The 13,235-nt window shown below is 42.6% G+C and overlaps 1 protein-coding gene across 2 annotated transcripts in view; it reads left to right on the top strand.

Annotated features, from left to right (window-relative positions):
• Nucleotides 1–13,235, top strand: part of GTF2H3 (general transcription factor IIH subunit 3) — a 30,054-nt gene that overhangs the window by 15,444 nt on the left and 1,375 nt on the right. Inside the window, exons 5-9 of one of the 2 annotated variants that reach the window (XM_003276234.4) lie at nt 3,170–3,232; nt 4,724–4,753; nt 4,900–4,928; nt 8,792–8,866; nt 9,637–9,690. In XM_003276234.4, coding sequence (XP_003276282.1) covers nt 3,170–3,232; nt 4,724–4,753; nt 4,900–4,928; nt 8,792–8,866; nt 9,637–9,690 — 251 coding nt within the window. Of the gene's footprint in view, nt 1–3,169; nt 3,233–4,715; nt 4,754–4,899; nt 4,929–8,791; nt 8,867–9,636; nt 9,691–13,235 lie in introns of both variants that reach the window. The other variant, XM_030821618.1, reaches the window with a different exon arrangement.

Raw genomic sequence — 13,235 nt, forward strand, 5'->3', positions numbered from 1 at the left:
TAACAACTTTTAAAAATTGTTATTTTGCAAATAGCGTTGATTTTGGAGGTCTTTTAGGCTTTAAGTTCAAAGATGTGAGGTTCTTTATGTTGTATGCCTGCACGTTCTCACTCTTTAAAAATAATTTTCATCAAAGTCGGTTCATTATTTGCCTAGCCTCTACAGCATTTGACACTGCTGACCAGCCTTTACTTCTTGAAACATGACGTTTGGCTTCTATGAATGCCCGGTGACCTGTTTTTCCTCTTTTCTTGAAACATTATTTCATAGTCTCTATTTCTGGCTTTTCCTTCATCTTGTCTCTTAAAATATGTTTTTAATTCGGCACATGATTTTCATCTTTTCTCCCTCTATATGTTCTTATCCACTTTTGCCTTTAATTATCTTTTACATATGGACACTTTCCAACTTTGTCTCTAACCCAGACTTTCTTTCACGCTCAAATGTCTCCATTTCAGCGTCCCACAGTCTCTTGACATGGCCCAGGCTAGTCTCATTATCTTTGCTCTCAATCACACCACCATTTCCATTCCCTATTTCTGTCAGCCCCCATCCAAGTAGTTTTCAAAACTTAAAGCTTTCATTTTTAACTTCTCCTCACATCCGACATCTAATCAGCTACAAAATCCTAGTCGTTTAGCCTCAGAAGTGTCTCCAGAATCCCGCTCCTTATTGTCATCTTTTTATTTTTTATTTTTTTAAATTTTTATAGAGACAGGGTCTCGCTATGTTGCCTAGGCTGGTCTTGAACTCCTGGGCTCAAGGTATCCTCCTGCCTCTGCCTCCCAAAGTGCTGGGATTACAGGCAGAAGCCACCACACCCAGCCCCCATCCCTATTGTCATCTCTTTTTTTTGAGATGGAGTTTCGCTCTTGTTGCCCAGGCTGGAGTGCAATGGCACGTGATCTCAGCTCACTGCAACCTCCGCCTCCCGGATTCAAGCGATTGTCCTGCTTCAGCCTCCCAAGTAGCTGGGATTATAGGCGCGTACCACCACGCCCGACTGATTTTTTTTTTTTTTTTTTTTTTTTGAGATGGAGTCTCTCTCTGTCGCCCAGGCTGGAGTGCAGTGGCGCAATCTCGGCTCACTGCAAGCTCCGCCTCCCAGGTTCACGCCATTCTCCTGCCTCAGCCTCTCTGAGTAGCTGGGACTACAGGCGCCCGCCACCGCACCCAGCTAATTTTTTGTATTTTTAGTAGAGACGGGGTTTCACCGTGGTCTCGATCTCCTGACCTCGTGATCCGCCCGCCTCGGCCTCCCAAAGTGCTGGGATTACAAGCATGAGCCACTGTGCCCGGCCCTGACTAATTTTTAATATTTTTAGTAGAGATGGGGTTTCACCATGTTGGCCAGGCTTGTCTCCAACTCCTGACCTCAGTTGATCCACCTGACTCGGCCTTCCAAAGGGCTAGAATTACAGGTGTGAGCCACCACACCCAGGCCCCATCCCTTATTTTCATCTTGATCAACCTCAGCATTATTGACATTTTGGTCTGAGTAATTCTTTGTTGTGGCAGCTGTCCTATGCGTTGTAGGATGTTTAGCAGCATTTCTGGCCTTGGGCCATTAGACACCATAATATCCCCCAGTTGTGACAACCACATATGTCTGTAGACATAGCCAGATGCCCCCTGTAGGGCACATTCACCCCACATTTAGAGCCACTGCTCTAGATGATTGTTATAGCTTCTAACTGGTTTTCTGACTCCTGTCTCCCCAGTCAAGTCTTTGCACTCAGCCTCCAGAGTTATCATCTTAAAAATCAGAGCTGCCATTCCTGGGCTTATAGGCCTTTCCTGGCTCCCTGCTGCCTGCAGGTGATGGTTTCCAAACCTTAGCCTGAATCAGAATCACCTGGGGGAAAAGACAATTCTATAAAGACAGAAAGTTGGTTAGTGGTTGCCCAGAGCTGGGCAGAGACTGGGGAGTGATTGCAAATGGGCCCAAGTGATCTTTTGGGGTAATGGAGACTGTTCTAAAATTGGATTGTGATGATGATTGCATAATTGTAAATTTACCAAAAATAATTGAATTGCATACCTAAAAATACTTTTCGACCAGAATTTATGGTTTGTAAATTATAAATCTGTTAAAAAATCAGCTGGAAGGCTTGTTGAAACAGTGTCAGGCCCCACTCAGTTTCTGATTCACTGGTTCTAGGGAGGTCCCGAGAATTTATATTTCTATTACAGTCCCAGGTGGTGCCCCTATAGCTGGTTCCAGAATCTCACTTTGAGAGTCACTGGCCTCCAGGATTAAGTCCCAGCTCAGCTTTACAGTATAGTGTTCAGGACCTTTTCTGGTCTGACCTCACCCATGGGGTGTCAGTTCTCCTGGACCAGCTCTAAGCCGGCTTGCACGGAGTGTCAGTCTGAGCTCCTTGCCCTCTTGAACTGCAGTTTTAGGATTTTGATATCTTGAGTGACTTTTTTCACCCAAGGCACCAAACAAGTGGCAAACTCCTGCTTCTCATGGCTAGAGGAAAGAGCTTCTCCAGTCTTCCCCGCACTGGCTGAGTGCGGAGAGTGATGGGAAGGAGGGGATGGTGGGAGAGGGAGGGCAAGGGGGCCTCAGAGCCTTGTACCCTGTCCAGGCTGCTAGACTTATGCGTGACATTTTGTACCACATAGATCATGAATAAACTGGAACCTTTCCAAGTAAAAACAGGATCTTTTTTGTGTGTGTATGTATGGTAAAGTACAAATAACAAAATTTGCCATTTTACCGATTTTTAGAATTTTTAATGTAAAATTTACTTACCATAAAATTTACCATTTTGACAATATTTAAGTGTACAGTTCAGTAATGTTGAGTATATTCGCCTTGTTTTGCAATCATCACTGCCATCCATCGCCAGAACTTTTTCATCTTTATAAACTGAAATTCTGTACCCGTTAGACACTAACTCCCTGTTTCCCCCGCCCTCCCGCTAGCCCCTGAACAAACACCAGGATGTTTTACATTGAGAAAAGGTTAAAAAGTTGCTTAGTTAACCATTACCAAGAACACATTGCTGTGTTTTTAAACCTAGTTTGAAAATGTCTTGTTTGATTTCATTTATGAAGAATGCTTTGGTTTGAAAGCATACTTAGTTCAAGAAAGCACCAATGATTTTAGTTCAAGAAAGTACTTAAAAATTCCTTTTTAAATGTTTTCTGTTATTTGCAGGTGACATAAAGGGTCAACATACAGAAACTTTGCTGGCAGGATCCCTGGCCAAAGCCCTTTGCTGTATCCTTGGTGTCTGAATCATTTAGAAGGTGTCTTCTGTAATAAACATATCTTAACTTGTGACATTTCTTAGGACCTTGGGTGCCCATTAATAGGACGTGCGAGTACTCTGAAGTGGAGGGTAATTTTTAAAAAAATAGTTTATATTGACTTTGAATTTTTTTTTCTTTTTTTTGAGACAGAGTCTCACTCTGTCGCCCAAGTTGGAGTGCAGTGGCGCAATCTCGGCTCACTGCAACCTTCGCCTCCCAGATTCAAGCAGTTCTCTTGCTTCAGCCTCCCAAGTAGCTGGGACAGGCACCCGCCATCACTTCCAGCTAATTTTTTTTGTATTTTTAGTAGAGATGTAGTTTCACCAAGTTAGCCAGGCTGGTCTCAAACTCCTGACCTCAAGTGATGCTCCCACCTCGGCCTCCCAAAGTGCTGGGATTACAGGCCACTGTGCGTGGCTGGCTTTGAAATGTTTATTAGGACAAGCTGTAAAGGCCAGGTGCGGTGGCTTACGCCTGTAATCCCAGCACTTTGGGAGGCCGAGGTGGGCAGATCATGAGGTCAGGAGATCAAGACCATCCTGGCTAACACAGTGAAACCCCGTCTCTACTAAAAATACAAAAAAATTAGCCGGGCGTGGTGGTGGGCGCCTGTAGTCCCAGCTACTAGGGAGGCTGAGGCAGGAGAATGGCGTGAACCTGAGAGGCGGAGCTTGCAGTGAGCTGAGATCGCGCCACTGCACTCCAGCCTGGGTGACAAAGCGAGACTCCGTCTCAAAAAAAAAAAAAAAAAAAAAGACAAGCTGTAAAAACTGGAAGTGAGGAAGGGTGAGAAAACTCTAGCTTCTCCATTATGTCTTTCTGCCTGCAGGAAACACTACTTCAGGGTGCTTTCCTATTTCTTATTTTGATAAATTCAGACTTTTCAGACTTTTTAAACATTTTCATTTTCTTCTTGACTTGGGAACAGTGTTTGATTTTTAAAAGCCATTTAGGAGCCCTGAAGCTTAATAAATGAGTGGCCACTTCTCCATAGGTGAACAGGTTGTTTTGCATGTAGCATAGGGCAATACCTTTCCATTTTATCTGTGTGACGTTTTCTCAGTCTTATGGCATTAATTTTTTTGGGGGAGGGGCAGTATTGAGTGATTATTTTGTCCTAGAGTTTGATGTGAGTTGCCTGAACATCTTTGTAAATCAATATTTGTCCCAGGATTCAAATTTAGGACACGGTAGATAATAATAGGACAGTCAAGTGTTGGGAATTTTAATTTTCTGGGACAGAGATTATATCTTGGTTAGACGACAAAGCCCAGTTGACTGCAGAGTTAGGAACTGAAAACCCCCAATCACTCTCGTGTATTTATTTTGGTTAAGTGGAGCATTTCCTTTCTTAGCTAGGTAGATGCTGGGTTTATTTAAAATTGGAGGTTATTTTTCTTTTTACTATATTTATGAAGTAAAATAATATTTTTGTATTCCTTAATGTTAAGAAATTAAGACATTCATAGAATGAACAAGGAAATTAAAGGTAAGAGGCTGCGTTTTTCTATGAGAACCGTAATCCTATTTATTTTACTAGTATGTCTTTGCTGGATTGTTTAAAAATTGGTTAGGAAACCATATATGATTAGTAAGATTTAGTTAAATTTTTTTCTGCTTTTTTTCTCTTTATAGATAATCAGGAAATGAAATCAAGGATATTGGTAAGCTAAAAAAATCATTACTTTTTTATATGATAACTATAGATAATTAGAAAACATAATGGGAGGCCGGTTGTGGTGGCTCATACCTGTAATCCCAGCACTTTGGGAGGCCAAGGTGGGCAGATCACTTGAGGTCAGGAGTTCGAGACCAGCCTGGCCAACATAGTGAAACCCCGTCTCTAGTCAAAATACAAAAATTAGCTGGGCGTGGTGGTGCATGCCTATAGTCCCAGCTACTCAGGAGCCCGAGGCAGGAGAATAGATTGAACCTGGGAGGCAGAGGTTGCAGTGAGCCGAGATCGCGCCACTGCACTCTAGCCTGGGTGACAGAGTGAGACTCCGTCTCAAAAAAAAAAAAAAAGAAAACATAATGGGAAGTAAAACCCATTTATAGCAGGAGCAAAAAATATTAACTATCCAGGATTCATTTAACAAACAATGTGTAAAACTGATGATAAGGAAAACTAAAAATTCTGAGAGAGATAGAAGAATAAATGGAAAGCCATATTTTGTTCTTGGATGTCAGTTTTCCCAAAATCACACTGTAAATTCAATTTACAGTATCAGTCAGAATATCAGGGAGGTTTTTTTTTTTTCCATGGCAGGGTGGGGAGATTTAAAAAAGAAATTCAAGACTGAGCGTGGTGGCTCACGCCTGTAATCCCAGCACTTTGGGAGGCCGAGGCGGGCAGATCAAGAGGTCAGGAGTTTGAGACCAGCCTGGCCAATATGGTGAAACCCCATCTCTACTAAAAATACAACAAATGAGCCGGGCGTGGTGGTGGGCACCTGTAGTCCCAGCTACTCAAGAGGCTGAGGCATGAGAATCGCTTGAACCTAGGAGGTGGAGGTTGCAGTGAGCTGAGATTGCGCCACTGCACTCCTGCCTGGGCGACAGAGCGAGATTCCATCTCAAAAAAAAAAAAAAAAAAAAGAAATTCAACAGTTTATCTGGAAGAATAAATTTAAAAGAATAGTCAGGAACTTTCTGAAAAGGATTAATAAGTAGGAACTTGCTCCATTAGTCTTTACAACACAATGTAGAGCGACAGTCACTGTGTGGTAGTAGCACAGAGCACACAAACAAATAAGAAAGACTAGAGTCCAGTAATCAAACCATGCACGTGGGAGAGCTGGACTTGTCACAGAGGAAGCACTTCAAATTAGTGGGGAGAAAATGAGTTGTTAGTAAAAGGTACTGGGCCAACTGATTGGCCATTTGGGGAAAAACAGAGCTTGTTCCTTGTCTCACCGCTTACACTTAAATATGTTCTAGTAAAGATCAAACATTTCAGTGTAAAAGTTCAAGTCATAAAAGTACTAGAAGAAGGCTAGGTGCAGTGGCTCACGCCTGTAATCCCAGCACTTTGGGAGGTCATCGGGGGTTCAAGACCAGCCTGGCCAACATGGCGAAACCCCGTCTCTACTAAAAATACAAAAATTAACCAGGCATGGTGGCAGGCACTTGTAATCCCAGCTACTCGGGAGGCTGAGGCAGGAGAATCGCTTGAACCCGGGAGGCAGAGGTTGCAGTGAGCTGAGATCACGCCACTGCACTCCAGCCTGGGTGACAGAGTGAGACTGTGCCTCAAAAAAAAAAAAAAAAAGTGCTAGAAGAAAATAATTTTGGTAAGGTGAGTGCCTTGCTAAGCATGATGTGAAACTTCAAAGGAAAGCTTAAAATCTCGAAAATATAAAACTCCCAAAACAAGGATGAAGGAAAAAGTTTTAGGAAAAGTATTTCTAGCAGAGCTACCTGACAGAAAATTAATCCAATGTTTCCAAAATAAAAGGCAGCTCTTCGGTGGCTCACGCTTGTAATCCCAGCACTTTGGGAGGCCAAGGGGGGCAGATCACGAGGTCAGGAGATCGAGACCACGGTGAAACCCCGTCTCTACTAAAAATACAAAAAAATTAGCTGGGCGTGGTGGCGGGCACCTGTAGTCCCAGCTACTCGGAGAGGCTGAGGCAGGAGAATGGCGTGAACCCGGGAGGCGGAGCTTGCAGTGAGCCGAGATTACGCCACTGCACTCCAGCCTGGGCGACAGAGTGAGACTCCGTCACAAAAAAACAACAAAAAAAAGGCAGCTTTTATAAATTCATTGTTAAAAGTCAAGCTTTAGAAAAACAGGCAGAAAATGAGCAGTCTGCAAAAGGTCAGTTTTAGCATTTGAAAGTATGTTCAGTCTTATTAGTAAGCAAAGAAATGTCAAGTAATTGGCCAGGCGCCGTGGCTCACGCCTGTAATCCCAACACTCTGGGAGGCCAAGGTGGGTGGATCACGAGGTCAGGAGATCGAAACCAACCTGGCTAACACAGTGAAACCCCGTCTCTACTAAAAATACAAAAAATGTGGCGGGTGCCTGTAGTCCCAGCTACTTGGGAGGCTGAGGCAGGAGAATGGCGTGAATCCAGGAGGCAGAGGTTGCAGTGAGCCGAGATTGTGCCACTGTACTCTAGCCTGGGCAACAGAGCGAGACTCTGTCTCAAAAAAATAAATAAATAAACAAAATAAAATAAATGTCAAGTAATGAGATATTCATTGTTGCTTAGCACAAATGAAAAAGCTGGCAGTTCCCAGGGTTGATGGTGATGTTGGGGATTACTTATTCTCATGCGTTGCTGATAGGAGGATAAATTGGTAAAAAAATTTTCTGGGGTGCATTTTGGTAATCTGTATCAAAATTAAATGTGCATATATTTCAGTAATCACTGCTTGTTTTCCAGAGGTAATTAGAGAGCTGTGCAGAGGGTATATGAGGGTGTCATCAGAGCATTGTTTAAAACTGAGAATTGGAAACTGCTTAAGTAGTGGAAATTTATGAAGTCTGCAAGAAGCATAGTATATATTATAATTCCTTGACATTAGAATATTTTTTCCCACATATATTGTGGACTGAAAAAGCAGGTTGCAGAATGCTAAGTAATCATCTTGACACGTGTGAGTGTGTGTATTTTGGATGTGTGTGTATTCTGGGTGTGTGTATGTGTGTATATTTTGGATGTGTGTGTTTTGGGTGTATGTATTTGGGGTGTGTTTGTGTGTTTTGGGTGTATTTCAGATTTGTGTGTGTTTTATGTGTGTATTTGGGGTGTGTGTATATTTTGGGGGGTGTGTATTTTGGGGGGTATGTTTTGGATGTGTATTTTTGGGGGTGTGTATTTTGGTTGTGTGTGTGTTTTGGGTGTGTGTGTTTTAGGGGTGTGTGTAGTTTTGGGGTATGTGTATTTTGGGGGGTGTGTGTATTTTGGGTGTACGTACCTGTGTATTTTGGGTGTATGTGCATGTGTGTGTATTTGTATATGTGTGTGTGTTTTGGGTGTATGTGTATGTATTTGGGATGTGTGTATTTTGGGTGTAGGTGTATTTTGGCTGTGTATTTTGGGGTGTGTATTTTTGGGTGTGTGTATTTTGGGGGTGCATGTGTATATTTTGGGTGGGTAGGTGTGTATTTTGGGGGCGTGTGTGTATTTTTGGTGGGTAGATGTGTGTATTTTGGGAGTGTGTGTGTATTTTGGGTGGGTAGGTGTGTGTATTTTGGGGGTGTGTGTTTATTTTGGGTGTGTGTGTGTGTGTATATTTTGTGTATGTGTGTGTTTGTGTTTTGGGTGTGCATGTATATACCTGCCCACGTAGGTGCTCTCCAGAATGAGTTCATCAAACCCTTACGTGGACTGTCTGTGGGTGGCAGGATTTGGGGGGAAATGTTACTGTCATCTTTATACTTTAGGTATCATTTAACAATGATAAATGGGAAGACAAACTGGAGTAATGTTGGTTGTGGTTCGCAGTATATTGTGTGACACTGGTGTGAGAGGACTGGGATGTGCCTGGGTGGAATTAACATGACTGTGATTTTTAGGTGATTAAGGCTGCAGAAGACAGTGCGTTGCAGTATATGAACTTCATGAATGTCATCTTCGCAGCACAGAAGCAGGTGAACTGAGAGGCTGCCATTTAAAGTATTTGTTTCATAACAAAGGAGTCAATTTCATTTTTTGAATGCTCTACTCTGAGGTATTCTGACTACGTAGCCTTATGAATGGGCGAGGAATCCAGAATCTGTATTATGTTCTAGTCTTTTCTCTATTTTGGGTCCTGGACCACTTGAGAATCTGATGCATTCCCAAAACAATGTGCACTCAACTAGTTTTGCATAGAGTTTCATGGTATTCAGGTAACCTTTAGCCCATCCTTGGACCCCATGCCAAGAATCCCTGGTTTGACAGTTTGCTGTATAAACCTTGCCACAATTTCTTTATCTTTTTGCTGTGGTGAAGCTGTAAAAATTCAGTATTTTTACTTTGCAAAGAGCTGAAATGTTCAGATGAAGTATAATACATTTTTTTCTTTGATGTATTTATAAAGAAAGAAAACCTCCTTAAAACTTCAGGTTTAACGTAAAATGCTGCTATAGCCATGCATAATGTTCTCTGTTGTGGAGTGGCAGCATGATGTAGTGAAAAGAGCCTGGACTTTGGAGACATGCCGAGTGGAGTGACAGCTTTCCCATCCGCTGGCTCTGTGACCACAGCCCAGCCATGTCCTGGGTGCTTCAGCTGCCAAATGCAAATATCTGCTGTGCAGAGTCACGTTGCATATTGAGTGAGCTATTTTAAGCATAGAGTATGGCATGTAGTAGGTTCTCAGTATAGGATAATCATTATTGTTATTATTCCTGTAATATTTTCAAAATGTTTCTTTTAGAATATTTTGATTGATGCCTGTGTTTTAGACTCCGACTCAGGGCTCCTCCAACAGGTATGTTTTAAAACCATGCTTTGTGTTTGTGGTTATGACAATTAGTGATTTTTATATTGATTACAATTTAAAATGAAAGTGGTTTGGGTATATTGGGTTAAATAAAATATGTTATTGAACCTAATTTTATCTATTTATTTCCCCCTTACGTATGGAGCTACTAGAAAATTTTAAATTACGTATTGCTTGCCTTGTATTTCCGTTGGGCAGCACTAAAAGACAAAAACTGAATGTTACTTTAACCCAAAAGGGAAACAAAACCCTAAAGTAAGTTTGAAGAAATTACTGAGTTTTTGTTAGATGTTTTTTGGCCACAAATGTTGCTTCCTAAAGGATCAGTTACAAGCACAAAACTGTGACAAACCCTGAATTTAGGTTAGTGCTGGGGATGAAGGATGGGGAGAGCAAGGTCCAATGGGAAAATTCACAGGCTTCAAAGGTTCTGAGATTGTATTGTTTCTTCAGCTTGATCGTAGGTATATGATGTTCATCTTATTATTTAAACCATACTTACACATTATGTATACAGACTCTTGTACATATTATATTTCAGTAGTAAAAATTCAAAAAGTTTGAATTCATTTATCAGCAACACATTTCAGTCTACACATTGTCTGTTAACTCCAAGACGATCTTGTCTCTGCCATGAATTCACATACCAGCTCTACCTCCTCAGCCCTCACATTCATTTCTCTAGTCCAGTCCCAGACTCTCCTGAGTTCCAGACTTGCAGAATCAGCCGTGTACGTAGTACCTCCTCTTGGACGCCTGGCAGGCATCTTCAGCGTCATGTGTCCAAAGCAGAGAGCTCTTGGTTTGTCCTCTCAGCCTCTTCCTGCCCCATGGGTAGCCCCATCTCCCTAAGTGGCAGTGCAGTTCACTCAGCAACTCAAGCAAAAACCTGACTCTTCCTTGTCTCTTCTCTTCCTTCCTTTCATAACCATGAGCAAATCCTGTTGATTGTGCCTTTAAATTATATCCTGGCTGAGCTCAGTGGCTCATACCTATAATCTCAGCACTTGGGAGGCTCAGGTGGGTGGATGGCTTGAGCTGAGGAGTTTGAGACCAGCCTGGGCAACATGGCGAGACACCATCTCTATAAACAATACAAAAAAATTAGCCTATCATGGTGGTGCACACCTGTAGTCTCAGCTGTTCGGGAGGTGGAGGCAGGAGGATTGCTTGAGCCAGGAGTTCGAAGCTGCAGTCAGCTACGATCATGCCACTGCACTCTAGGGAAACCCTGTCTCCCTCTTTAAGAAAAAAAAAAAATGTTGAAAGTTGGTTCTCAGAACAGCTGTCAGAATGAAGCTTTCAAAATACAAGATTGGTGCAAAAGTAATTGCGATTTTTGCCTTTTTTAACAGTAAACACCGCAATTACTTTTGCACCAACCTAATATAAATTAGAACCTGTTGCTCACTTGCTTAAAACCCTCCCATGGCCTAGCATCACACGTCGACTAAAACCCAGAGTCAGGGCCTGCCAGGGCCTTCCAGATGCTGCTTGCTGAGGCTCCTGGGAACCTTTTGCCCCGCATCTTCCACACTTCAGTCTTCCCTCTTCAGTCCGGCCCCACTGCCTCCTTGCTATTGCCTGAAACAGGCCTGCTCTGGCCAGAGGGCACTGCACTTGCTGTTCTCTCTGCTCGCAAGCTCTTCCCACAGGTGTTTGCATGGCCTACTCCCTGCCTGCCTTCGGGTCTCTACTTCTGTGCCACCTCCTCAGAGAAGCCTTCCCTGACCACCATTGTTAGTGTTACTCCCTCTCGCCTTAGCCTACTTTGTTTTTCTTCATAGAAATGATCATAACCTATAACATTATTTTTGCATTTACTTACCTGATTTACTCTCTGCCTTCTCCACTAGAACCTTAACTTCACGAGGATGGACACTGTGATGTTTACTGCTGTAACCCTGCACAGTGCTCTAAAACAGTTGTTAAATGTGTAAATGAATCTAACAGACCAACTGAACCAAGACTGTACTACCAGAGGAGCCTCAAGGTCCTAGGATCAGAGCTAGGGTTTTCAGTGTAAATGGAAGCACTGCTGTGTCAAAGTGAGAAAGCTGTGTTTATGAAATGAATAGATGAATGATTGTTGGGAAAAACCATTAACATGGACAGGAAACCTTAGTGTCAGCAACCAGGAGAACTTGAGTGTTTTGTGTCTTTGGAAAACTCTGAAGATAGCAAAAGTTTAGAAAAAGAGGACCAAATTCAAAAGAGTTTTATTTTTATTTTATTTTACTTTGAGACAGAGTCTTGCTCTTGCCCAGGCTGGAATGCAGTGGCATGATCATGGCTCACTGCAGCCTCATCCTCCCCAGCTCAAATGATCCTCCCACTCAGTCTCCCAAGTATCTGGGTCCACTGGCTTGCACTACAATGCCTGGCTAATTTTTTAATTTTTTGAGACGGAGTTTCTCTCTTGTTGCCCAGGCTGGAGTGCAATGGTGCGATCTCGGTGCACCGAAACCCCAACTCCTGGGTTCAAGCGATTCTCCTGCCTCAGCCTCCCACGCGGCTGGGATTACAGGTGCCCGCCACTACGCCCAACTAATTTTTGTATTTTTAGTAGAGACAGAGTTTGACCCTGTTGGCTAGGCTGGTATCGAACTCCTGACCTCAAGTGATCTGCGATTATAGGCATGAGCCACCGCGCCTGGCCTAATTTTTTAAATTTGTTGTAGAGATGGGGTTTCACTGTATTGCTCAGGCTGGACTTGAATTCCTGGGCTCAAACAATCCTGAAGCCTTGGCCTCCCAAAGTGCTGGGATTACAGGCATGAGCCACTGCACCTAGACAAAAAAGTGTTATTTCTTAAAGAGAACAGAATAAAGCCATCTCACGTTTCTTTTTACGTAAGAAAATTAACAAAATACAGTGAAAACAAATCTCATAAAAATTAAAAATTTTTGTGCTTCCAAGGGCACCATCAAGAAAGTAAAAAGACAACTGGGAGAGATATTTGCAAATGACGTATCTGATAAAGGAACTAGTATTCTGATTATATGAAGAACTCTTAAAATTCAAAAATAAGACAAATAACTCATTTCAAAGTGGGCCAAGGATTGAACAGATATTTCTCCAAAGATCTGCAAATGGCCAAGAAGCACATGAAAAGATGCTGAATATCATTGCCGACCAGGGAAGTGCAAATCAAAACCACAATGAGCTATTACTTCACTCCACTAGGGCAGATGTAATCGAAAAGTCAGCTAATAATAAATATTGGTGAGGATATAGAGAAATTGGATCCCTCCTACATTGCTGCTGGAAATGTAAAATGGTATAGCCACTTCAGGAAACAGTTCAGAACTTCCTCGAAAAGTTAAGCATAGAATTACCATGTGACTGGGGAAACCCCATCTCTACTAAAAATACAAAAATTAGCCAGGCATGGTGGCGCATGCCTGCAATCCCAGTTACTCAGGAGGCTAAGGCAGGAGAATCTCTTGAACCCAGGAGGCAGAGGTTGGAGTGAGCCGAGATTGTGCCACTGCACTCCAGCCTGGGCGACAGAGCAAGACTCTGTCAAAAT

Source organism: Nomascus leucogenys, chromosome 10, assembly GCF_006542625.1.
Source record: "Nomascus leucogenys isolate Asia chromosome 10, Asia_NLE_v1, whole genome shotgun sequence".
NCBI classification, from domain to species: domain Eukaryota; kingdom Metazoa; phylum Chordata; class Mammalia; order Primates; family Hylobatidae; genus Nomascus; species Nomascus leucogenys.